The sequence below is a fragment of the Carcharhinus amblyrhynchos genome, chromosome 1, assembly GCF_965287045.1.
Source record: "Carcharhinus amblyrhynchos chromosome 1, sCarAmb.v2.hapA, whole genome shotgun sequence".
NCBI lineage: Eukaryota > Metazoa > Chordata > Chondrichthyes > Carcharhiniformes > Carcharhinidae > Carcharhinus > Carcharhinus amblyrhynchos.
The window spans coordinates 6,878,796-6,905,761 of NC_137324.1; the positions used below are offsets into that span (position 1 = coordinate 6,878,796).

A 26,966-nucleotide genomic window follows, 5' to 3' on the forward strand; every position below is an offset into this window, starting at 1 on the left:
GTAACGTTCTCATCCAGGTTCTCAGATCTCTCCATGGCCTGGCTCCCTCCCCAGCCTCCCCTATAACCTCCCAGTGGCGGGGGGGGGTTGGGGTTGGGTGTGCCACGGGGAGGAGATAGATAGTTTCAAGAGGCATTTTAAAATGAATAGGGGGGGGGGTCAGTGAGGGACTTCCTGAGTTTGGGGCCCAGGCAGTAAAAAACACAATGGGGAAACAATTAAAATTGGTGGAGTGCGGATATCTCAGACTGAGGGAGTTTGGAGAGCTGGAATTGGGAGCCATTCCTGAATAGTATCGGTAAGATGGGCGATGGGGCAGAGAGAGAGGGATAGGGCGAAGGTACAGAATGTGAAGGAGATGTTAAAAGAACTTGCTCGGATACAGGAGTCTGTGCTGGAGACGGCTGACCTTTGATTTAAGTGTTTCACTCGGGGAGACGCAACAATCGTTGGATCCCGACAGCACAGAAAGAGGCCATTCGGCCCATCGAGACTGCGCTAACAACAACCCCACCCAGGCCCTATCCCCGTAACCCTGCTAATCCCCCTGACGCCGGAGAGCAACTTTTGGCGTGGCCAATCAGCGTAACCCACACGTCTTTCAGAGTGTGGGAGGAAACCGGAGCACCCGGGGGAAACCCACGCAGACACGGGGAGAACGTGCAGACTCCGCACAGACAGCGACCCGCGGCCGGGGTTCCTGTGAGGCAGTCAGTGCTAACCAGTGTGTCACCGTGAGGTGACGTAGGGGATGGATCCTGCAGATCTCCCTCACATCACAACAATGATGACTCTTCGAAAGAACATTGTTAGTTGTGAAGCTCTTTGTGATTTTTCTGAGATTGTGAACATAAGAACATAAGAACATAAGAAATAGGAGCAGGAGTAGGCCATCCAGCCCTTCGAGCCTGCCCCGCCATTCAATAAGATCATGGCTGATCTGTCGTGGCTCAGTTCCACTTTCCCGCCCTCTCCCCATAACCCTTAATCCCCTCTCTTATCAAAAACCCATCAACCCGCTTCTTAAAAATATTTAGCGAGGCAGCCTCCACCACTTCAACGGGCAGAGAATTCCAGAGATTCACCACCCTTTGAGTGAAGAAGTTCCTCCTCAACTCCGTTCTAAACCGCCTCCCCTTTATCTTGAGGCTGTGCCCCCTAGTCCTACTGTCTTTTTTGAGCGGGAAGAGTCTCTCCACCTCTATCCTATCCATCCCATTCATCATCTTATACGTCTCAATGAGATCTCCCCTCATTCTTCTAAACTCTAACGAGTACAAGCCTAGTTTATTCAGCCTCTCCTCATAGCTCAATCCCCTCAACTCCGGTATCAGCCTAGTAAACCTCCTCTGCACTCCCTCCAGGGCCAAAATATCCTTGCGCAGGTGCGGCGCCCAAAACTGCACACAGTACTCCAGCTGCGGCCTCACCAATGCCCTATACAGCTGCAGCAAGACCTCCCTACTTTTATATTCAATCCCCCTCGCTATGAAGGCCTCGCTATGAACGGTGCTGTAGAAATATTAGTACGTCCTCCCCTTCACTCCTGCCTTCCTATCTTTCTTTCCTTCTTTCTTGCTGTCTTTTACTTTCTCTCCTTCCCATCATCTTCCTTCTTCCTTCTGTTCTGCCCATCCAATCCACGGGTGGAATCTTACCAGAAGGTGGCACGGTGTCAGGATCTGACTGGAAAGCGGTGAGATTCTCCCCAGAGGAACAGGCTGCTTTACTCTCCACCTATTATGTTACTTTTGTCAACAAAAATGCTGGGATGGGAGTGGTGGGATGGGGGGGGGGGGATTGGCGGGGGGGGTGGAGGGTGGGATGGGGGTTGAGGGGGTGGGGTGGGGTGGGGTGGGGGTGTTTAACACGGTCATTTTGAGGGGCGGAGCCTAAGAGCACGAGCGAAACCCGGCTTCCCAGAGACCTGGGCTCCGATCAAAGCGAAAAATAATGTCCCCCCCCCCCCCCCCTCCACCCCCCCCACCACCCACACCGGGGTACCGGGGCTCCCCCCAACCATCCCCGGTCATCGCCGGCATCTCCCTCCCACCCTCACACCCCCTCAGCTCGCCAACAGTCATTGATAGCAAACCCTTCCCCAAACTGCGCCACCTCCGCCCCCTCCCACCCCACTCCCACTGCCCCCCCCCACCCCCCACCCACCCAATCATTGCCAACACCTACCTCTGCCCTTCTGCCCATCAGTGCCAGAATTTCCTCTCCCCTTCAGTGCACGCTGTCTCCCTCACCCGCACAACAGGTACATGAATCCACCCCCCACCCCGCCCCCCCCCTCAAAGCACAAGGCTCCCACGAGGGTCTGTCCCTGGCACTGCCACCCAGCATGGGTTGGCACTGCCAGATTGGGCACTGTGCCAACCTGTGTCAGGGGTCAGTGCCTAGGTATGCCCCTCTTCCCCAGAAGACTGTACTCACCTTTGCGTCTCCTGGAGTGGGGGTGGGGGTAGGGGGTAGGGGGTGGGGGGGGGACCATCGCCACGACAGGTTCACATCTGGGCGAACCTGCTGTAAACATGTTGTGGAGGGGGTAACTACGGTGGGGGTGGGGGGAGGCCTGATAATTTGATGTTAAAATTGATGTAAATTGATGGAGTTCAGATGACTGATGGGGAAATCTCGAAGAGACTTAACAGGGCGAGACAGGATAGGCGCAGGGAGGGTATTTCCGATGGGGGAGTCCAGAACCGGGGGTCACAGTCTGAGGATTCAGGGTAGGCCATTTAGGACGGAGACGAGGAGACATTTCTTCACCCAGAGAGTGGTGAGCCTGTGGAATTCATTACCACAGGAAGCTGATGCCAAAACATTGAATGCGTTCAAGATATAGCACTCGGGGTGAGAGGGATCAGGGGTTATGGGGAGAAAGCAGGTTTAGACTATTGAGTTGGACAATTAGCCATGATTGCGATGAATGGCAGAGCAGGCTCGATGGGCCAAATGGCCTCCTCCTGCTCCTCTCTTCTATGTTTCTGTGTCTATGTAAATACATTAAAATGAGGTTCTCGCTCTACGTAGGTGTGAACCTCATGTCATCATCAGCGAGGGGCGGGGAACATCACAGAGTGTAATCACTCCAGAGAGAATCACATCCCCTGATTCTCTCCGGATATTCAACCCCCATCGCTGTTCACTCTGACAGGGAACACAGGCCGAAAGTCACCCCCCACATTTCTTCCTTTCTCTCACCAGACCTTTCCTTTCTCGCTCTCCATCTTTCACTTTCTCTCCTTTCCCTCTCTCCTTCTTTCTGTCCTTCATTCCTGCATTTCCCCCCTCTTTCCATCCCTTCTTTCCTCTCCTTCATCCCGTCATTCCTTCTGTCGTTAAGAGACAGTGTTAAAGGGACAGTAGCTGTTGTGGTGCGGATGGTAAGAGCGCTGGACGGTCACCCTAGGCCAACTGGGCTCTTGCTGTGCGCTGTGTTATTGCGCAGAGTGAAGTGTCAATGCAGTCAGTTTGATTTCAGCTTTGTACAATTCTACCATCCTCAGGGCGAGGCGATGGCCTACCGAGGCAGGATTCTGCTGGAACTGAGCACCAAGCTCGTGGATCAGACCGAGCAGAAGATTGAGGAGATCCCATCAGATGATCTTCTGAGACTTGAGGTGATTTTAAAAGTTCATTTATTATTGTCACAAATCGGCTTACATTAACACTGCAATGAAGTTAGTGTGAAAATCCCCTAGTCGCCACACCCCGGCTCCTGTTTGGGTTACACTGTGGGACAATTTAGCATGTCCAATGCACCCTAACCAGCATCCCTTTCAAAGAACAAAGAACAGTACAGCACAGGAACAGGCCCTTCGGCCCTCCAAGCCTGTGCCGCTCATACGCCCAACTAGACCATTCATTTGTATCCCTCTATTTTGGAGTGTGGGAGGAAACCTGAGCTCCTGGAGGAAACCCAAGCAGACACGGGGAGAATGTGCAAACTCCACACAGACAGTGACCCAAGCCAGGAATCAACCTGGGTCCCTGGCGCTGTGAGGCAGCAGTGCTAACCACTGTGGCATCGTGCTGCTTGATAATTTCCTGGATGTTGATTTTGATTTGATTTGATTTATTATTGTCACATGTATTAACATACAGTGAAAAGTATTGTTTCTTACACACTATAGAGACAAAGCATATCGTTCATAGAGAAGGAAAGGAGAGAGTGCAGAATGTAGTCTTACAGTCATAGCTAGGGTGCAGAGAAAGATCAACTTAATGCAGTGAATAAACTAGGCTTGTACTTGTTAGAGTTTAGAAGAATGAGGGGAGATCTCATTGAGACGTATAAGATGATGAATGGGATGGATAGGGTAGAGGTGGAGAGGCTCTTCCCGCTCAGAAAGGACAGTAGGACTAGAGGGCACACCCTCAAGATAAGGGGGGCCGGCTTAGAACGGAGTTGAGGAGGAACTTCTTCACTCAAAGGGTGGTGAATCTCTGGAATTCTCTGCCCGTTGAAGTGGTGGAGGCTGCCTCGCTAAATATTTTTAAGACGCGGGTAGATGGGTTTTTGATAAGAGAGGGGATTAAGGGTTATGGGGAGAAAGCGGGAAAGTGGAACTGAGCCACTTCAGATCAGCCATGATCTTATTGAATGGCGGGGCAGGCTCGAGGGGCTAGATGGCCTACTCCTGCTCCTATTTCTTATGTTCTTATTCAAAAGTCTGACGGCAGCAGGGAAGAAGCTGTTCTTGAGTTGGTTGGGACGTGACCTCAGACTTTTGTATCTTTATCCCGATGGAAGAAGGTGGAAGAGAGAATGTCTGGGGTGCGTGGGATCCTTAATTATGCTGGTTGCTTTTCTGATATTTGATTTGATCATATTGTGGGTGCTATACAAGATCCTAAGAAATAGGAAGTGGGCCATTCAGCCCATCGCGCCTGCTCCACCACCAATCAAATCATAGCTGATCTGGTTGTGACCTCGATCGCTTTCCTGCAGTCTCCCATAGCCCTCGACTCCCTTGTCAATCAGCAATCTGTCTAACTCAGTCCTGAATATATTGAATGATCCAGCCTCCAATGCTCTCCATGGAAGGGAATTCCAAAGGTTAGTGATCCTTGAAGAGAAGAAATTCCTCCTCCATCCAGTCTTCCTTCCAGGGTGCCACCACAGGATTGGCGAGGTTAAAGCACGTTAGCAAGTTGCCAGGTTAGAGCACATTACCAGGTTACCTACTGTTCATCACCAAGTTAGTGCACATTGTGAGGTTACCAGGCTAGAACACCCTTGGAAATATATCTCTGTTCCTTCACTGTTGCTGGGTCAAAAATCCTGGAACTCCCTCCCTGACAGCGCAGTGGGTGTACCTACACCTTGTGGACTGCAGTGATGCAAGAAGACAGCTCAGCATCACCTCCTCAAGGGCAATTAGGGATGGACAGTAAATGCTGGTGTGGTGAATTAACCAGATTGAAAGCGGGGCGATGTGAGTGATGAGCCCTCCACCTGGTGGCCGGATCCCATTACTGCAGAATTCACATCTTCGACCAAAACTTTCGATTAAAGAGCTGATTCCCAGTCACTCATGGAAATGCCCTGAAAAACCTACGCAAAGGTGACAGTGCTCCTTGGACAATGTCTCCGCACAGCTAGGAGGTCAGGGAATGAGGATGGTGTTTCTCAGAATGGAGATCTATAGCTAGTGGTGTTCCGCAGGGCTCAGTGCCCTCTGCTGTTAGTCATATATATATATACATATATAATAAATGATCTGGAGGAAAATGTGGGTGGTCTGATTAGTAATCCTGTGGATGACACTAAGATTGACAGAGCTGTAGATAGTGCTGAGATTTGTCAGATTTGATAGATGGGAGACTTGGGCACAGAAATGGCAGATGGAGTTTAATCTGGACAAATACAAGGTGATGCATTTTGGAGGATCGAATTTAGGTGTGAATTATACTGTAAATGGCAGAACCCTTCGAAACATTGGGATAATATCAGGTTCCACCTCCACTGTCTTCTCTCTCTCTCCAACAGTAAAGAGCCACCAGGAATGCATTCCCCCCCCCCCAATGACTGCCTTCTCATTCTTCTCCCCCCAGAAACATCTCCGCCGACGTAAGTTCCACCTGTGCGCTGTTTTCTACTCCGCCACCATGCTTCAGGAGGTGGGCGATGCCATCCAGTTTGAGGTCAGCATTGGTAACTATGGCAACAAGTTTGACGCCACTTGCCTGCCGCTGGCCTCCACTACCCAGTACAGCCGGGCAGTGTTTGACGGTAGGTCGGCCTTCGACACTCGTTCACTTCGTTGGTCACTGGGTAACGACTCTTACTTTGTTTACAGGGGGTGACACGGTGGCATGGTGGTTAGAGCTGCTGCCTCACAGAGCCAGACATCTGGGTTCAATTCTGGCCTCGGGTCACAGTCTGTGTGGAGTTTGCACATTCTCCCCGTGTCTGCGTGGGTTTCCTCCGGGTGCTCCGGTTTCCTCCCACAGTCCAAAGATGTGCGGGTTAGGTTGATTGGCCGTGTTAAATTGACCCTCAGTGTCAGGGGGGTTAACATGGTAAATATGTGGGGTTACGGCAATGGGGTAGGATTGTTGTTGGTGCTGACTCGATGGGCTGAATGGCCTCCTTCTGTACTGTAGGGATTCTATGATTCACAAACATGTAAATGAACTATGACTCACACCCAAAAGTATAGGAAATGATTTTGCCTTCATTCACAAATATTCAAATAGCTAGGCATAAGGTTAGCTTATTTAACACTTAGGGTTATGGGTTAGGGTTAGGGTTAGGGTTAGGGTGAGGGTTATGGGTTAGGGTTAGGGTTAGGGTTAGGGTGAGGGTTATGGGTTAGGGTTAGGGTTAGGGTTAGGGTGAGGGTTATGGGTTAGGGTTAGGGTGAGGGTTATGGGTTAGGGTTAGGGTGAGGGTTATGGGTGAGGGTTATGGGTTATGGGTGAGGGTAAGGGTTATGGGTGAGGGTTAGGGTGAGGGTTATGGGTTAGGGTGAGGGTTATGGATGAGGGTTAAGGGTTAGGGTTATGGGTTATGGTTAGGGTGAGGGTTATGGATGAGGGTTAAGGGTTAGGGTTATGGGTTATGGTTAGGGTTATGGGTGAGGGTTAGGGTTAGGGTTAGGGTGAGGGTTATGGGTGAGGGTTATGGGTTATGGTTAGGGTTATGGGTGAGGGTTATGGGTTATGGTTAGGGTTATGGGTGAGGGTTATGGGTTATGGTTAGGGTTATGGGTTAGGGTTAGGGTGAGGGTTATGGGTGAGGGTTATGGGTTATGGTTAGGGTTATGGGTGAGGGTAAGGGTTATGGGTGAGGGTTAGGGTGAGGGTTATGGGTTAGGGTGAGGGTTATGGGTTAGGGTTATGGATGAGGGTTAAGGGTTATGGGTGAGGGTTATGGGTGAGGGTTAGGGTTATGGGTTATGGTGAGGGTTATGGGTTAGGATTATGGGTTCGGTTTAGGTTTAGGTTTAGGGTTAAGGTTAGGGTTAGAAGATTAGCTTATTTAACAACGGAAGGTGGTATTAGTGGGTGAGGTAATTAGTGGTGGACAATTAAACAACTCACTGGAGGAGGGAGCTTCACAAATATCCCCATCCTCAATGACGGAGGAGTCCAGCACATCAGTGCAAAACAAAAGCAACAAGTGCCCAGTGGATGATCCATCTCGCCCTCTCCTGAGGTCCCCAGTATCTCTGATGCCAGTCTCCAGCCAGTTTGATTCACTCCACGTGGGCAGCCCAGTGGCACAGTGGTTAGCACTGCTGCCTCACAATGCCAGGGTCCCAGGTTCAATCCTGGCTCCAGGTCAATCTACCCTGACTTTTAACCATTTGGCTGTGTGTCTGGTTCCATAACATGCTAACAATGCTGTTGTTTAATGAAGAAACACGGGCACTGAGTGGTCTTTACTAAAAGGAAAGCACGTTTTTGACCGTGTAACTAGCTGAATTGTAAGTATATTGTCACCTGTGGAGTAGTGGAACGAGAGGCAGACTGCGCGCTCCTTCGATCTCGCTCCCAAACCAGCCACACCCTCAGTTCCAGGTCCAGTGGCAGCATGGTGGTGAGCAGTGCTGTCTCAAAGCATGGGTTCGATTCCCGGCTTGGGTCACTGTCTGTGTAGAGTTTGCACATTCTCCCTGTGTCTGCGTGGGTATCCTCTGGGCGCTCTGATTTCCTCCCACAGTCCAAAGATATGTGGGTGAGGTTGTTTGGCCAAATTCTCCCTTAGTATCAGAGGGATTAGCAGGCAAAATATGTGGGAGGGATTGTGGTCGGTGCAGACTCAGTGGGCTGAATGGCCTCTTTCTACACTGTAGCAATTCTATGATTCTATGAGAACCTTACTGAATGGGTTTCCTCCAGCTCCAATTTCTAATATGGAACACATCTGATTCCTTGCCTCTAACTTCTTGTCTTGTGATAGAATCATAGAATCCCTACAGTGCAGAAGGAGACCATTTGGCTGATTCAGTCTGCACCGATGGCCTAACAGAGGATCCTACCCAGGCCCGTTCCTGGAACCCCATATATTTACCCTGTAACCTACATATCCTGGAACACTAAGGGGCAATTTAGCATGGCCAATGCAACTGCACGTCTTTGGGTTGTGGGAGGAAACCGGAGCACCCGGAGGAAACCCACGCTGACGCGGGGAGAATGTGCAAACTCCACACAGACAGTGACCCAAGCCAGGAATCGAACCCAGATCCCTGACGCTGTGAGACAGCAGTGCTAACCACTGTGCCAGCGTGCTGTCCATCCACCAATGGCCAATCCACCTAACCTGCACATCTTTGGTTTTATTGAGAACCAGGTTGAGGATAGTGGGGACAAGTACACCCCTCGCAGCCCAGTCCCCCTCGACATTCGATAGTCACCTATTCTACTCAAAATTTGAAATTAATATTTAATCTATCAATATATTCAAGCTTATTTTTTCAAACCACTTGCGTTTGAATCACGCTGATGTTATTATTGAAGGGCTGACACGCTTACAGTGGTAGCTGTGATAAAGAATAGAATAGAAATGCTACAGAATGCCTACAGTGCAGAACAAGGCCATTCGGCCCATCGAGCCTGCACCGACAATAATCCCATCCAGGCCCTACCCCGTAACTCCATATATTTACCCAGCTAATCCTGTTACCTTACGCACTCCGGGACACTAAGGGGCAATTTAGTATGGCCAATCCAAACAAGCTTCAGGGAGGGGCGAGTGCTGGGTGACACTGCGAGCGACGCTCACTCATTATTCCGGATCTTTCTCAAGGTTGCCACTATTACTTTCTGCCCTGGAATAACGTCAAGCCAGTGGTGGTCCTGACGTCCTACTGGGAGGATATCAGCTTCCGGATCAACGCTCTGAACATCCTGCTGAACGCTGTGGAAAGGCTTGTGAGTGTTGATGGGGAAGAGGGCGGGTGAGTGGGGTGGGTGGGTCGATGGATAATGGGGAGGCGATGGAAATAAATCCCCAGGAATTCCCCAGCTGGCAGAGGGCTAGGGTCAACCCTTGACCTTTTGGCCATAGACTCCCACTGGTATCTATGGGGGTCAGTGTGAGGTCACCTCAGGTTGACCCTTCCAATGATCTCTGGGGTCTTTGGCCCTCTCTCACCCTGACTATTACAATGTGATGTTATTATGGAACTCCAGAGGGAGATGGTGTCAACAGAACCCTTCGTATAGGGAACAGATTCCTAATTCTGGGACCCACATTGAGCACTGGCCAATCCCCTTGGTACTGGTCTCGCATCCTATGGATGGCGGGATTGATGTATGAGGAGAGATTGACTAGGTTAGGAATGTTTTCACTGGAATGCAGATGAATGAGGGAGGAATCTCATAGAGATTTATAAAATTCTAACAGGGCTAGATAGGGTAGATGTAGGGAGCTTGTTCCCAATGGTGGGGGAGCCAAGACTCAGGGGTCACAGTCTGAGGATGCAGTGTAGACCATTTAGGATGGAGATGAGGAGACATTTCTTCACTCAAAGAATGGTGAGCCTGTGGAATTCATTCCCATAGGAAGTAGTTGATGCCAAAACATTGTATGTATACAAAGGGCGGCTGGATATAGCCCTTGGGGCAAATGGGATCAGAGGTTATGGGGAGAAAGCAGGATTGGGCTATTGAGTTGGATGATCAGCTATGATCGTAATGAATGGCGGAGCAGGCTCGAAGGGCCAAATGGTCTCCTCCTGCTCCTATCTTCTATGTTTCTACTCACTGGCCATGCCTGTGACTCTGTCCTTTTTTAACATGGCTGCTAACCCCATGTTCTATTTGACATGCCTGTGCTCCTGTGTGCTTTGTAGGAATCCTGTCTTGAGCTGCTCCATCTTGCCATCAAGGCAAAAAGTCCTGAGAGCGAGGTGAAGGCAAAAATTGATGAACTGATTGACTTTGTCATCGCTGACTGCAGGTAATACTGAGAAAACTAGCAACCTCGTAGATCACAGGGCAACGCATGTATTTATTACAGAGATTGAGTAATACCCAATACGTAGTGCAGAAAGATGGGTGAGATCCTAAATGAATATTTAGAACCATAGAACCATAGAAAATTACAGCTCAGAAACAGGCCTTTTGGCCCTTCTTGGCAGTGCCGAACTATTTTTTGCCTTGTCCCACTGACCTGCACTTGGACCACATCCCTCCACAACCCTCTCATCCATGAACCCGTCCAAGTTTTAAATACTCATCAGTATTTACTGTTGAGAAAGGCATGAATGTTAGGGAACTTGGGGAAATAAATAGCGATGTGTTGAGGAGTGTACATATTACAGAGAAGGAGGTGCTGGAAGTCTTAAAGCACATGAAGGTAGATAAATCCCCGGGACCTGATGAAGTGTATCCCAGGACATTGGGGGAGGCTAGGGAGGAAATTGCGGGTCCCCTAGCAGAGATATTTGAATCATCGATAGTCACGGGTGAGGTGCCTAAAGATTAGAAGTTGGCAAATGTTGTGCCTTTGTTTAAAAAGGGCTGCAGGGAAAAGCCTGGGAACTACAGGCCAGTGAGCCTCACATCTGTGGTGGGTAAATTGTTAGAAGGTATTCTGAGAGACAGGATCTACAGGCGTTTGGAGAGACAAGGTCTGATTAGGGACAGGCAGCATGGCTTTGTGAGTGGAAAATCATGTCTCACAAAATTAACTGAATTTTTTAAAGGGGTAACCAAGAAGATAGATGAGGGCAGAGTGGGCTGACATTGGACTTTAGCAAGGCCCTTGACAATGCATGATGGGTTGTTGCATAAAGTTAAATCTTGCAGGATACATAGTGAGGTAACCAATTTGATACAAAATTGGCTTGATGACAGAGGGATAGGGTGGTTGTAGACGGTTTTTTTTCAAACCGGAGGCCTGTGACCAGCAGACCCTGTGCCTCAGGGATCAGTGCTGGGTCCACTGTTATTTGTCATTTACATTAATAACTTGGATGAGAATATAGGCGGCATGTTTCGTACGTTTGCAGATAACATCAAGATCGATGGCATAGTTGACAGAGAAGAAGGTTATCGAGAATTGCAACAGGATCTTGATCAGTTAGGCCAATGGGCTGATAAGTGGCAGATGAAGTTTAATTTAGATGAATGGGAGGTGATGCATTTTGGTAGATTGAATCAGGGCAGAACTTACTCAGTTAATGGTAGGGTGTTGAGGAGAGTTACAGAACAAAGAGATCTAGAGGTACATGTTCATAGCTCCTTGAAAGTGGAGTCACAGTTGGACAGAGTGGTGAAGAAGGCATTCGGCATGCTTGGTTTCATTGGTCAGAACATTGAATACAGGAGTTGGGACGTCTTGTTGAAGTTGTACAAGACATTGGTAAGGCCACACTTGGAATACTGTGTACAGTTCTGGTCAGCCTATTATAGGAAGGATATTATTAAACTAGAAAGAGTGCAGAAAAGATTTACTAGGATGCTACTGGGACTTGATGGTTTGAGTTACAAGGAGAGGCTGGATAGTCTGGGATTTTTTTTTCTCTGCAGCACAGGAGGCTTTGGGTCAATCTTATAGAGGTCTATAAAATAATGAAGGGCGTAGGCGAGGTAAATAACAACTCTCTGCACTATACTGTGAGTTACTCTTTATACTATACACTGGCTGCTACTCTCTGCACTATACGTTGTGGATTACTATCTGTACTATACAGAGAGTACAGTGCCGGGAATCTAAAAATCGAGGGTTTAGATATAAGGTGAGAGGGGAGAGATGCAAAAGGGTCCAGAGGGACAAGTTTTTCACAGAGAGGGTGATGAGTGTCTGGAACAAGCCACCAGACATTGTCATAGAGGCGGGTACAATTTGTCTTTTAAAAATGATTTAAACAGTTACATGGGTAAGATGCATATAGAGGGATGTGGGCCAAACACAGGCAATTGGGATTAGCTTAATGGTAAAAACTGGGCAGCCTGGACAAGAACATAAGAACATAAGAAATAGGAGCAGGAGTAGGCCATCTGGCCCCTCGAGCCTGCCCCACCATTCAATAAGATCATGGCTGATCTGTCGTGGCTCAGTTCCACATTCCCGCCCTCTCCCCATAACCCTTAATCCCCTCTCTTATCAAAAACCCATCAACCTGCGTCTTAAAAATATTTAGCGAGGCAGCCTCCACCACTTCAACGGGCAGAGAATTCCAGAGATTCACCACCCTTTGAGTGAAGAAGTTCTTCCTCAACTCCGTTCTAAACCGCCCCCCCTTTATCTTGAGGCTGTGCCCCCTAGTCCTATTATCCTTTCTGAGCAGGAAGAGTCTCTCCACCTCTATCCTATCCATCCCATTCATCATCTTATACGTCTCAATGAGATCTCCCCTCATTCTTCTAAACTCTAACGAGTACAAGCCCAGTTTACTCAGCCTCTCCTCATAGATCAACCCCCTCAACTCCGGTATCAGCCTAGTAAACCTCCTCTGCACTCCCTCCAAGGCCAAAATATCCTTGCGTAAGTGCGGCGCCCAAAACTGCACACAGTACTCCAGCTGCGGCCTCACCAATGCCCTATACAGCCGCAGCAAGACCTCCCTACTTTTATATTCAATCCCCCTCGCTATGAAGGCCAGCATCCCATTCGCCTTCCTGACCACCTGCTGCACCTGCAAGCTGGGTTTTTGCGACTCATGCACAAGGACCCCGAGGTCCCTCTGCACCGTCGCCTGCTGCAGTTTTTCTCCACGTAAGTAATAATCCTTCCTACCATTATTCCTACCAAAGTGGACCACCTCGCACTTGCCAACATTAAATTCCATTTGCCAGTTCCTGGCCCATTCGCCCAGCCTATCTAGATCCTTCTGCAGACTCTCCACACCCTCCGCGCAATATGCCGTTCCACCAATCTTGGTGTCATCAGGCGAAAGGCCTCTTTCCATGCTATAAACCTCTGTACCAGTCCTGGGAATGAGAGTGACATCCAGTGTCTATCACAGAGAGTAACACCCACCATATAGTACACAGTGTAAGAGCCAGTGTATAGTACAGAGAGTAACTCTCAGTGTATAGTGCAGAAAGCAGTATAGTGCAGAGAGTAACACACAGTATAGTGCAGAGAGTAACACACAATATATTGCAGAGAGTAACACACAGTATAGTGCAGAGAGTAGCACGCAGTGTATAGTACAGAGGACAATACCTAGTGTATAATACAGAGAATAATATCCAGCACATAGTACAGAGAGTAAGATGCAATGTAGAGCGTAACACCAATGTATAGCAGAGAGAGCAACACCCAGTGTATAGTACAGAGAATAACATCCAGTGTAGAGTACAGAGAGTAACTCCCAGTGTACAGTGGAGAGAGTGAAATCCAGTGTATAGCACAGAGAGTAACACCCTGTTTATAGCACAGAGAGTGAGTTACACACGGTGTATAGTGCAGAGAATGACGTACAGTATATAGTACAGAGAGTAAAATACAGTGTATAATGGAGAGAGTATCACACAGTGTATAGTACAGAGAGTAAAATGCAATGTATGGTACAGAGAGTAATGTCCCAGCTGTAGTGCCTCTGTTTCCCTGGTATTGCCAGGCTCACTGACCGTGATGTCTTGGAACCCACCGAATTCTTATCTTTCCTTTTAACAGTCAGCCTCTCCCCGATATCTCCGAGATTTCCTCCGCTACCAGCCTGGACAGTCACATCTACAGATTCCGTACGACCAACCTGCTGCAGATCACTCAGGCTGCAGAGAATCTCAAACATGAAGATAATCTGGATTTGGGATTAATCCTGGATCAGGCAGAGGATTGGCTGGTTCGACTGAAGTCCATGGCAGAGGAGGTGATGACCACTTTTCATTCACTGTACACACAGACCCTTTAACATCGAACATCAGGGTCCCATTCAGAGTGATACAGATCAGTGCATGGAAACAAAATCATCAAATTTCCTCTACACTGTCCCCATCAAACACTCCCAGGACAGGTACAGCACGGGGTTAGATACAGAGTAAAGCTCCCTCTACACTGTCCCCCATTAAACACTCCCAGGACAGGTACAGCACAGGGTTAGATACAGAGTAAAGCTCCCTCTACACTGTCCCCATCAAACACTCCCAGGACAGGTACAGCACAGGGTTAGATACAGAGTAAAGCTCCCTCTACACTGTCCCCATCAAACACTCCCAGGACAGGTACAGCACGGGGTTAGATACAGAGTAAAGCCCCCTCTACACTGTCCCCATCAAACACTCCCAGGACAGGTACAGCACGGGGTTAGATACAGAGTAAAGCTCCCTCTACACTGTCCCCATCAAACACTCCCAGGACAGGTACAGCACGGGATTAGATACAGAGTAAAGCTCCCTCTACACTGTCCCCCATCAAACACTCCCAGGACAGGTGCAGCACAGGGTTAGATACAGAGTAAAGCTCCCTCGACACTGTCCCCCATCAAACACTCCCAGGACAGGTACAGCACAGGGTTAGATACAGAGTAAAGCTCCCTCTACACTGTCCCCATCAAACACTCCCAGGACAGGTACAGCACGGGGTTAGATACAGAGTAAAGCTCCCTCTACACTGTCCCCATCAAACACTCCCAGGACAGGGACAGATACAGAATAAATCGTGCTCTTGCACATGGTAGCTGGCCTCATTGCCCCTTTGAATGCACTCTCATGATGGATAATTGTGACAATGTGCGGGGATAGTTTGCAGAGCTCTCCTTTTTAATCTCCATCTTTCACTTCTGCAAATTTCCTATCTTTGGAAAAAAATCAAAGTCAGGACAGAAGGAGTGCACCTATACCCCTCCTCGGACTCCCCACCCCTCCTGCACACACATTGATGTATTGATTGTTTGATGAGGGGGAGCCGATGCCATTAACAGCACTGCCGTGTGTTTCAGCCTCAGAACAGTTTGCCTGACATTGTGATCTGGATGCTGCAAGGGGACAGGCGAACAGCCTATTACCGCATTCCCGCCCACGAGGTTCTCTACTCCAGGAGGAACCCTTCCTGCTCTGGGAAAAACTGTGGCCTGCTTCAGACAGTATTTTTGAAGGTGAGGGGACTGCCTGTGCGCCAGACTGCTGTGTATCTGCTATTGTCACTGAACCGGTTGGCAAACAGCACTCGGAGTTGGAGCGAGGGAGTGGGGCTGACCGGAAGGTCCGACGGAGAACTCAGGGGAGGGAGATCACTTACTGAGATACCCCAGATAGTAGGCCCTGCTTTTTTTTCTCACTTTCCCTCAGTTGCTTTCCAGAACAAAGAACAAAGAAAATTACAGCACAGGCGCAGGCCCTTCGGCCCTCCAAGCCTGCACTGATCATGCTGCCCAACTGAAGTAAAACCCCCTACCCTTCCAGAGACCATATCCCCCTATTCCCATCTCCCCGTGTCTGTATGGGTTTCCTCCAGATGCTCCATTTTCTCCCACAGTCCAAAAGTCGTGCTAGTTAGGTGCATTGACCATGCTAAATTCTCCCTCAGTGTACCCAAATGGGTGCTGGGTGACTAGGGGAATCTTTACGTAACTTCATTGCAGTGTTAATGTACGCCTACTTGTGACAATAGTAGATATAGTTACCTGTTGTGCATCAACTTCCGTCGCATCTCCTTCTGCAGCACCCACGGAATGACATGAAGTTTGATAAAATCCCAGCCCAGCTGCGAGTGCGGATCTGGTTTGGAATGGCTGCGGATAATAAGGAATTTAACCAGTTCACGGAGGGAAAACTGTCGGTCTTTGCAGAAACCGTGAGTTGCACTAATATCCTGTGTTAGTAAACGATGTACAATTCAATGCCCTGTGTTATCGTAGCTGTGTTGGTGAAGCAATGGCCCCAAGATGTGTCGTGTTCTAGAAAGACCTGGGGTTGTACGTGTGATCTTTGAGCCAGTGTGGTGGCGATTATAAACACTGTGTTCTACGATGAACAGAGATAGCCAGTCTTGTGTTCTAGAATGGCACAAGGTGGTGACATTGTGCTCTAGAACAACTACGGAGAATTAAATTATGTGTTCCTTGGTAACCTGGTTTAGGAGGCACTGTGTTCCAGAATAACTTGGAACGTGAGTGTGCGGCATTCGAGAATGCCAGGAAATAATGGCCAATGTATTCTAGAATGGTGTGTGTAATACAAGCTGTATTCGAGAATGACAAAGAACAGCAGCCAGTGTGTTCTAGAATGGTATGTGTCGTGCGTGTTGTGTTCTAGAATGACACAAAATGGTGAGTACGTTCTAGAATACATAGTCACATACATAGAAAATAGAGTGGGCCATTTGACCGTTCAACTCTGATCAGTCATTCATTACGATCAAGGTTGATCATTAAATTCAACACCCTTCCCCACGCACCCCCCCCCCCCCCCCCCCATATCCCTTGATCTGGATATAGTAAACATTTGTTTTAGTGTGACTTCTGTACACAGAACACTACAGCACAAACAGGCCCTTCGGCCCACAAGTTGCACCGATCACATCCGTACCTACCAAGCCTATTTATAACTCTCAATCCCATGTACTTATCTATTTTAAAGCAGTAACTATTTTAATTCCAGATTATTTTTTATTGAATTCAAACTCCGCTATCTGTTGTGGTGGGATTCGAACCCAGATCCTCAGAATGTTAGCTGAGTTTCTAGCTTAATAGTCTAGTGATAATACCACCTCCCCCAAGGTCTCGGATGACCTGCTGCAGTATATGTGGAGTCCCAGAGTAACCTGGGTTGTAAGTGTTTCTGTCTGGGGTGCCTTTGGATCGTGAATGTCCACATACTGATCACCCACCAAGTTCCTCCGCACTGGTATCAGTGTGGGTGTATTGTGATGCCTATCTTTGGTCAGGGTCAGTGCCTTCGTGTCTGGGTGAGTTGGACTGTGTTATCTCGGGTGGGCGGCAGGCTAATGGAGTCCTGTTCATTGTGCAGTATGAAAACCAGACCAAGTTGGCCCTCGTGGGGAACTGGGGAACGACAGGCCTCACCTACCCGAAATACTCCGACGTCACCGGGAAGATCAAGCTCCCCAAGGACTCCTTTCAACCTTCCTCGGGATGGGCCTGGGCCGGAGACTGGTTCATCTGTCCTGAGAAGACGTGAGTGTTGCTTTTATTCATTCCAAGGGATGTGGCTGGCCAACATTCATTGCCCATTCCAGGTGCAGAGGAGGGTGGTGGTGGATTTGGGAACGTGGCATGGAACACAGGAAGTTGGGGATTAATTTACGAGACAGAGTGACTCCACATTGTAAAACTTTAATGAAATTCTGGCCTGTGATAAGAAGGGTGGCACGGTGACACAACGGTTAGCACTGCTACTTCCCAGCGCCAGGGACTCAGGTTCGATTCCCAGCCTCAGTGACTGTCTGTGTGGAGTTTGCACATTCTCCCCATGTCTGTGTGGGTTTCCTCTGGGTACTCCGGTTTACTTCCAAAAATGCGCGGGCTAGGTCGATTAGCCATGTTAAGTTGCTCCTTAGTGCCGGGTGGATTAGCAGGGTAAATATGTGAGGTTACAGGGATAAGGCCAGGGTGGGATTGTTGTTGATGCAGGCTCGATGGGCTGAATGGCCACGTTCTGGACTGTCGGGATTCTATTCTATAAGCAGAGCAAAGTTTTATCCATGATACTTTCTTCTCCCTCACCTCTGGAACAGCTTTGGTGAGACCACACCTGGAGTGTTGTGTACAGTTTTGGTCTCCTTATTGAAGGAAAGAAATACTTGCAGTAGGGGTTCACCAAAATGTTCTCTGGGATCGCAGGATTGTCCCACAAGGACAGATTGCGCAGACTGGGCCTGTATTCTATAGAATTCAGAGGAATGAGAGGTGAACTCACTGGAGCAGATACAATTCTTACATTGGGGTAGATGCAGGAAGGACGTTGGCACGGTAACCCTCTCCTCTCAGTGTATGGGCACCAGCCTTTGTCCATGGCTAGCAGGTTGAGGTGGAGGGATACGCCGCCCTTTAACCCCATTTCTGGGCCTTTTCACAGCTTGCTGTACGATGTTGATGCCGGTCACATGACCTTTGTCGAGGAGGTCTTTGAGAATCAAGCCCGGTTGCCAGGGGGACAGTGGATTCAAATGACCGACGCCTACACTGATATTGTAAGTACCTTCATAGAATGAGACAGCACCGGAGGAGGCCATTCAGCCCACTGTGTCTATGCTGGCTCTTTGAGAGAGCTGTCCGTCGTCTCACTCCCCCCTTCCCCATAACACTACTTTCTTTTTATTCAGGTACTTATTAAATTCTCTTTGACAAGTTACCATTAAATTTGCTTCCATTTGCTTTCAGACAGAGCTTTCTGGATTCCAACAATCCATTTTGTGGAAAACAAAATCTCCTCATCTCCCCTCTAATTCTTTTGTTTATGATCCGAAATCCCCTGGTCACTGAGCCCCGTGGAAATAGTTTTTCCATCCTTACTTTATCACAATCCAATGTTTTGAATACCTGTGTTTGGTTGCACTGCTGTCTCACAGCACCAGGGACCCAGGTCGGATTCCCCGTTTGGGTCACTGTCTGTGCAGAGTCTGCACATTCTCCCCGTGTCTGTGTGGGTTTCCTCCGGGCGCTCTGGTTTCCTCCCACAGTCCGAAAGACGTGCTGGTTAGGCTGCATTGGCCGTGCTGAATTCTTCCTCAGTGTACCCGAGCAGGCACTGGAGTGTGGCAGCTAGGGGATTTCCACGGTAACTTCATTGCAGCGTTAGTGTCAGGGGGACAGTGGATTCAAATGACCGACGCCTACACTGATATTGTATGTACCTTCGTAGAATGAGACAGCACCGGAGGAGGCCATTCAGCCCACTGTGTCTATGCTGTGTCTACTTGTGACACTGAATAAATAAAGTTTAAAAACTTGATGCTGCCCAAATCGCCTGCTGTTTGACCCCTCCTCCTTTTTAAGATGTAACCTGCTCCCTAACCGGGGGTCTTTTGAAACAGAGAGTGTTGGAACGTGCAGTGCTAACACGCCTCAGTTTGGAGCTGTAGCTTAGAACATAGAACACTACAGCACAAACAGGCCCTTCAGCCCACAAGTTGCGTTGATCATATCCCTACCTACCAGGCCTATCTATAACCCTCAATCCCATTAAATCCCATGTACTCATCCAGGAGTCTCTTAAAAGATCCCAGCGAGTTCGCCTCAACCGCCACCGACGGCAGCCGATTCCACTCACTCACCACCCTCTGAGTGAAAAACTTACCCCTGACATCTCCTCTGTACCTGCTCCCCAGCACCTTAAACCTGTGTCCTCTCGTAGCGACCGTTTCAGCCCTGGGAAATAGCCTCTGAGAATCCACCCTATCTATTCCTCTCAACATCTTATAAACCTCTATTAGGTCGCCTCTCAACCTTCGTCTCTCCAGGGAAAAGAGTCCCAGCTCCCTCAACCTATCTTCATAAGGCATGCCTCCCAATCCAGGCAACATCCTTGTAAATCTCCTCTGCACCGTCTCACTAGCTTCCACATCCTTCTTGTAATGAGATGACCAGAACTGCGCACAGTTCTCCAAATGGGGTCTGATTAGGGTCTTATAAAGTTGCAGCATTACCTCCCAACTCCTAAGCTCAATCCTTCGATTAATGAAGGCCAGTACACCATACGCCTTCTTGACCACATCCTCCACCTGCGAGGCCGATATAAGAGTCCTATGGACCCGGACCCCAAGGTCCTTCTGATCCTCAACACTGCTGAGAGTCTTACCCTTGATATTGTATTCCTTCATCCCATTGGACCTGCCAAAATGGACCGCTACACATTTATCCGCATTGAAGTCCATCTGCCACTTCTCCGCCCAGTCTTGTATCCTATCTATGTCCCGCTGCAACTTCAGACAATTAGAATGGAGGCACCTGGAGTCAGTCGAGTTTCTTGAGACAGAGGTGTCAGTGCAAACGATGACTAATGTGATAAATGCTTTCCGTTGCAGAGTGGAGAGAAGGTGATCCCTAAGGATGACATTGAGTGTCCAGGAGGCTGGAAGTGGGAAGATGTTGAATGGTCCACTGACCTCAATCGGGCTGTCGATGAGCAGGGTAGGTGTTGGCCATTGAGGAGAGGCCAAGTAACCTTGAGTGTCTCTGTTTACCTCTCTGCTCTGCACCCCTCGTTCCTTAACAGAACCAGCTTTCTCCTTCACTGTGTCAAAATGCAGACTCATTGCTTCCCCCATCTCCAACCCATTCTCCTGACACAACCTGCAAACCTTCCCATGGCCTTTCCCAAACTCGGAATCACCTGCCAGCTACTCCTGGCAAGCAGATTTTATTCAGAAGTAATTTACAGGTGATGAATGCTTGGCCAGTATTTATTACCCTTTCCTATTTGCCCCTGAGAAGTTGGCACTGGGCTGTCTTCTTGAATCGTTGCAGTCCATGTGGTGTAGGTACACCCACAGTGCTGCTAGGGAGGGAGTTCCAGGATTTCCACCCAGTGACAGTGAAGGAACGGTGATATAGGTGGCACGGTGGCACAGTGGTTAGCACTGCTGCCTCACAGTGACAGGGATCCAGGTTCAATTCCAGCCTTGGGTGACTGTGGAGTTTGCACATTCTCCCCGTGTCTGCGTGGGTTTCCTCCGGGTGCTCCGGTTTCCTCCCACAGTCCAAAGCTTTGTGGGTTAGGTTGATTGGCCGTGCTAAATTGACTCTGGTGTCAAGGGGAGTAGCAAGGTAAATGCACTGAGTTGCAGGAAAAGGGCCTGGGTGGGATTGTGGCCAGTACAGACTCGATGGGCTGAATGGCCTCCTTCTGTACTGTGGAAATTCTATTAAAAAGATTTGGGTTGGGGGAAAGGGAGTTTGGGATTGGGGTAAAGGGAGTTTGGGATTGGAGTAAAGGGAGTTTGGGATTGGAGTAAAGGGGGTTTGGGATTGGAGTAAAGGGGGTTTGGGATTGGAGTAAAGGGGGTTTGGGATTGGGGTAAAGGGAGTTTGGGATTGGAGTAAAGGGGGTTTGGGATTGGGGTAAAGGGAGTTTGGGATTGGGGTTGAGGGGTTTGGGATTGGGGTAAAGGGGGTTTGGGATTGGGGTAAAGGGAGTTTGGGATTGGAGTAAAGGGGGTTTGGGATTGGGGTAAAGGGAGTTTGGGATTGGAGTAAAGGGAGTTTGGGATTGGGGTAAAGGGGGTTTGGGGTTGGGGTAAAGGGGGTTTGGGATTGGAGTAAAGGGGGTTTGGGATTGGGGTAAAGGGGGTTTGGGATTGGGGTAAAGGGGGTTTGGGATTGGGGTAAAGGGGGTTTGGGATTGTGGTAAAGGGGGTTTGGGATTGGGGTTGAGGGGTTTGGGATTGTGGTAAAGGGGGTTTGGGATTGGGGTAAAGGGGGTTTGGGATTGTGGTAAAGGGGGTTTGGGATTGGGGTAAAGGGGGTTTGGGATTGGGGTAAAGGGGGTTTGGGATTGGGGTTGAGGGGTTTGGGATTGGGGTAAAGGGGGTTTGGGATTGGAGTAAAGGGGGTTTGGGATTGGGGTAAAGGGGGTTTGGGATTGTGGTAAAGTGGGATTAGGGGATTATTCCCACTCTGATTTCCTCCTGCTATTTCTCTTTTCTCCAGGGTGGGAGTACGGATTCACCATCCCACCGGACCGGAAACCCAAGTCCTGGTCACCAGCCGAGAAGATGTACCACACAAACCGCCGGCGACGGTGGGTGCGTATGCGCCGGAGAGACCTTGAACAGCTGGACACCCTTCGCAAGGTGAGAGTGGTGGTAGGGCAGGGGCAGGTGTACACACGTAAGAGTGGGAATTATTGAACATTGAGGGTGAGCTGGGGAGGTCTGTATTCTGGGTCCGGCCTGGTGTCTCCAAAATGACGGGGAGCTTCCTTCCAAACCATAATCAAGGACCCCACGCACCCCGGACATTCTCTCTTCCACCTTCTTCCATCGGGAAAAAGAGACAAAAGTCTGAGGTCACATACCAACCGACTCAAGAGCAGCTTCTTCCCTGCTGCTGTCAGACTTTTGAATGGACTTACCTTGCATTAAGTTGATCTTTCTCTACACCCTCGCTATGCCTGTAACACCACATTCTGCACTCACTCGTTTCCTTCTCTATGAACGGTATGCTTTGTCTGTATAGTGCACAAGAAACAATACTTTTCAGTGTTTACCAATACATGTGACAATAAGAAATCTAGCCCTACAAAAATGCACCATCTCACACTTCTCCACATTGAACTTACCTTCCCACCCAACCAACTTGTCCATGCCTTTTGGAGTTCTACACTGTCCTCTTCACAGTTTACTATACTTCCGAGTTTTGTATCATCCACAAACTTTGAAACAATCCCTTATACACCAAGATCTAGATCATGAATAGATTTTATTTATTGTAAGTAGGATTACATTAACACTGCAACGACGTTACTGTGTAAATCCTCAAGTCGCCACACTCTAGCGCCTGTTTGGGTACACTGAGGGAGAATTTAGCATGGTCGGTGCACCTGACCAGCACGTCTTTCAGACTGCGGGAGGAAACCGGAGCACCCGGAGGAAACCCACGCAGACACGGGGAGAACGTGCAGACTCCGCACAGACAGTGACCCAAGCTGGGAATCGAACCCGGGAACCTGGAGCTGTGAGGCAGCAGTGCTAACCACTGTGCTACCGTGCCACCTATATAGACCAAGGAACAGCACAGCGCAGGAAACAGGCCCTTCGGCCCTACAAGCCCACGCCTCCCATTTTGACACAGTGAGTGCCTCACTTCAATCCATCTTCGACCTACGACTTTTGTCTACTGGAGCTGTTCACGCTGGCTGGTTTCTCCAGTCCCGCCGGCAGTGCGCCCCTGCCCACGCCTTTGCCGCCGACACGGGGTGACATCAGTGGGAATGACCACTGGCAGCGAAGGGACCAGAGAATCCCCGCCGCCAGCGAACAACACGTCACCTCCCGCTGGCGGGATACACGCGGCTGGGAGGCTGGAGAATCCCGCCCACATCTGGCTGTTTGTGGGAGCTTGCTGTGTACAAACGTCCCACGGCATTTTACCGCATTCGAGTAAGTTTTCCATTGCTTGTGAAGCATTTAGGCGCGCCCTGAGCAGTCAACGCAATGTCTTTTATCCGAACGTTTTATTTCCGGAATGTTCCGGTTGTATTGAACACAGCACAGAGTCACTAGGGGTCACTGTTGCTCTATGAATCCCAGCAGTGTGAAATCAAACCAGGAGTTAAACGAAATAAATTTCCCAGGTTAAATTCAAAGAAAACCTGTGGTGGTGTGTTACAAGATAGCTTCTAAAAATAGTACTGTAAAAAAACATAAAGGGGTGTTAAGCTGCTGTCGGTAAAATTGACAAGGCAATGATCTCAAAGGACGCAATTGTACATTAAATAATCGAGGTCGAGTCTGTGTAGAGTAGAATTGTATCATTAAGTTTTAAAGGATGTTAACAAACTGGGTGGCACAGTGGTTAGAACCGCTGCCTCACAGCGCCGGGGACACGGGTTCGATTCCCAGCTCGGCTCGCTGTCTGTGCGGAGTTTGCACATTCTCCCCGTCTCTGCATGGGTTTGCTCCGGTTCCCTCCCACAGTCCAAAGATGCGCAGCTTACATGCGTTGGCCGTGCTACATTGTCCCTCAGTGTTCGGGTTAGGTGGATTAGGCATGGTTAGCGGGGGAGAATAGGTTTAAAGTTTGTCTATTAGTGTCACAAGTAGGCTGCCGTTCACACTGCAATGAAGTTACTGTGAAAATCCCCGAGTCGCCACGCTCCTGTTCGGGTACACCGAGGGAGAACTTAGCGTGGCCGATGGACCCTAACCCGGCACGTCTTTTAGACTTTGGATTTTCACGGCGACTTCATGGCCCTGTCAGAGGGCCCACGCAGACATGATGGGCAGAATGGCCTGCTTCCGGGCTATATCAGTCAGTAATGTGAAATGTTCCCTTCTGGCAGAGCAAGGCCGATGACCTGGGGACTGAAGGTTGGGAGTACGCCTCTCTCTTTGGCTGGAAGTTTCACCTGAAGCAGCGTAAGACGGACGCGTTTCGCCGGAGGAGATGGAGGCGGCGCATGGAGCCTCTGCAGAAGGCCGGGCCGTCTGCGGTCTTCGCCCTGGAAGGTGCACTGGTGAGTGACAGGTTCACCCTTTCCTCTCTCCGATCTCTACTTTCCCTCGCCTCCCTCAGCTCCATCTTCCGTATCGTGGGCTGCGATTTTCCTGAAATTAGCAAGAGGTGCCCATCGTGTGGGAGTAATACCGGCCCGTTTTAGTTTAGTTGATTGAAGTTCCGGCACTCTGTGCAGCAAGAGTCCATCAGGGAATTTACGCCGGTATGGTGGGGGAGTGGGGCCTCATCCAAAAGGCCAGCATCAGTGCGCTGAGGGAACCACTCTGCATGTGCCAGTCTACCACTATACTGGGGGACCGCTTTACATGCACCTTCCCCCCAGCCCCCTGGCCTCGCTGGCCTCCTGTTTGCCAACTTCCCCCACCCCGATCACCAGACTCAACCAGACCCTCCCTTCCTTCCTCCCCCCAACCCCAGCCTGGTTCCGCCCTCTCTGACCCCAACTCCTCAGGTCTGGTGACAGCTGAGCACTGCCAGTGTGTCAGGCTGGCACTGCCAGGGTGCTCAGTGGACAGTGCCAGTGTGCCCAGTGGACAGTGCCAGGGTACCAGATTGGCACTGCCAGGGTACCAGGCTGATAGAGGTTACAGTGATTGGCACTCACTAACCTACATTCTCTGCAAGTTAAGCGATGCGTTGAGTTCAAATTCTCGTCCTTTTTTTAAAATCCTTCCTTGACCTTATTCCTCCATATTGCTGTTATCTCTGCCATCCCACAACCTGTGAGATCTCCACATTCTCCAATTCTGGTCTCTTGCACATCTCCAAAAGTGCCTCCTTAGCAGCCATTCCTTCACCTTCCCAAGTTCTAAACTCTGGGACTCCCTCCCTAACCAGAGAATTCCGAGGGCGACGATGGCCGAGTGGTATTACCGCTAGACTATTAATCCAGAAACTCAGGTCATGTTCTGGGGATCCGGATTCGAATCCCATCAGGCAGATGGTGGAATTTGAATGCAATACAAAATATCTAGAATTCAGAATTTAACGATGACTGTGAAACCATCGTCAGAACAACCCATCTGGTTCACTAATGTCCTTTAGGGAAGGAAATCTGCTGTCCTTACCTGGTCTGGCCTATGTGTGACTCCAGAGTCACAGCAATGGGGTTAACTCAGTTGCCCTCTGAAATGCCCTGGCAAGCCACTCAGTTCAAGGACAACTAGGGATGGGCAATAAATGCTGGCCCAGTCAGTGATGCCCATGTCCCATGAATGAATAAGAAAATAGCTGTCTCTGACTCTCCACTCCTCCTTCCTCCTATAGGACGATCCTTAATACCTTGACCAAGCTTTTGTCACCTGACCTAATATCTCCTCATTTGGCTCTGTGTCAAATTTGATTTGATAACACTCTTGTCTTGAGGTATTTTGCCATCACAAGTTGTTGTGATGACTCCATAGAACCATAGAAAATTACAGCTCAGAAATAGGCCTTTTGGCCCTTCTTGTCTGTGCCGAACCATTTTCTGCCTAGTCCCACTGACCTGCACTTGAACCATATCCCTCCACACCCCTCTCATCCATGAACCCGTCCAAGTTTTTCTTAAATGTTAAAAGTGACCCCGCATTTACCACTTTATCCGGCAGCTCATTCCACACTCCCACCACTCTCTGTGCGAAGAATCCCCCCCTAATATTCCCTTTAAACTTTTCCCCTTTCACCCTTAACCCATGCCCTCTGGTTTTCTTCTCCTCTAGCCTCAGTGGAAAAAGCCTGCTTGCATTCATTGTGTCTATACCCATCAAAATCTTAAACACCTCGATCAAATCTCCCCTCGTTCTTCTCCATAACCATTGTCCACATTACTTGTTTCTCTACATTCTGGGGGGAAGGGGCTTCACTGGACCCACTGGCTGCTGGCAAGGATCACAATGGTCCAGAGAATAGGGTATTCAGCACAAAAAAAGGGTTTGGCATCCATCGCGATTCTCCCAACTCACCCCACTGGCCCTGATCCCACCTATACAAAGGTTTACAGGTACACAGGTCACTGAAAGTGGCAAGGCAGGTGGAGATGGTGGTCAAGAAGGCATACGGCATGCTTGCCTTCATCAGCCGGGGCACTAAGTTTAAAAATTGGTGAGTCACGTTGAAGCTTTACAGAACCTTAATTAGGCCGCACTTGGAATCTAGTGTTCAATTCTTGTCTCCCCACTACCAGAAGGATGTGGAAGCTTTGGAGAGGGTACAGAAAAGGTTTACCAGGATGTTGCCTTGTATGGAGGGCATTAGCTATAAGGAGAGGTTGGAGAAACTTGGTTTGTTCTCACTGGAACGACGGAGGTTGAGGGGCAACCTGATAGAAGTCTACAAGATTATGATCATGGACAGAGTGGATAGTCAGAAGCTTTTTCCCAGGATGGAAGAGTCAATTTCTAGGGGGCACAGGTTTAAGGTGCGAGGGGCAAGGTT

General features: G+C 49.3%; 1 protein-coding gene across 5 annotated transcripts in view; it reads left to right on the forward strand.

Moving 5' to 3' along the window:
* The window catches only part of dysf (dysferlin, limb girdle muscular dystrophy 2B (autosomal recessive)), a 284,564-nt gene that overhangs the window by 136,161 nt on the left and 121,437 nt on the right, over positions 1 to 26,966 (forward strand). For all 5 annotated transcript variants that reach the window (XM_080191726.1, XM_080191963.1, XM_080191788.1 and 2 more), the window contains 12 exons: positions 3,516 to 3,629; positions 6,067 to 6,244; positions 9,266 to 9,390; positions 10,314 to 10,420; positions 14,090 to 14,285; positions 15,354 to 15,509; positions 16,076 to 16,207; positions 17,383 to 17,549; positions 18,451 to 18,565; positions 20,399 to 20,504; positions 22,023 to 22,165; positions 24,376 to 24,549. In XM_080191726.1, coding sequence (XP_080047852.1) covers positions 3,516 to 3,629; positions 6,067 to 6,244; positions 9,266 to 9,390; positions 10,314 to 10,420; positions 14,090 to 14,285; positions 15,354 to 15,509; positions 16,076 to 16,207; positions 17,383 to 17,549; positions 18,451 to 18,565; positions 20,399 to 20,504; positions 22,023 to 22,165; positions 24,376 to 24,549 — 1,713 coding nt within the window. The remainder of the gene's footprint in view (positions 1 to 3,515; positions 3,630 to 6,066; positions 6,245 to 9,265; positions 9,391 to 10,313; positions 10,421 to 14,089; positions 14,286 to 15,353; positions 15,510 to 16,075; positions 16,208 to 17,382; positions 17,550 to 18,450; positions 18,566 to 20,398; positions 20,505 to 22,022; positions 22,166 to 24,375; positions 24,550 to 26,966) is intronic.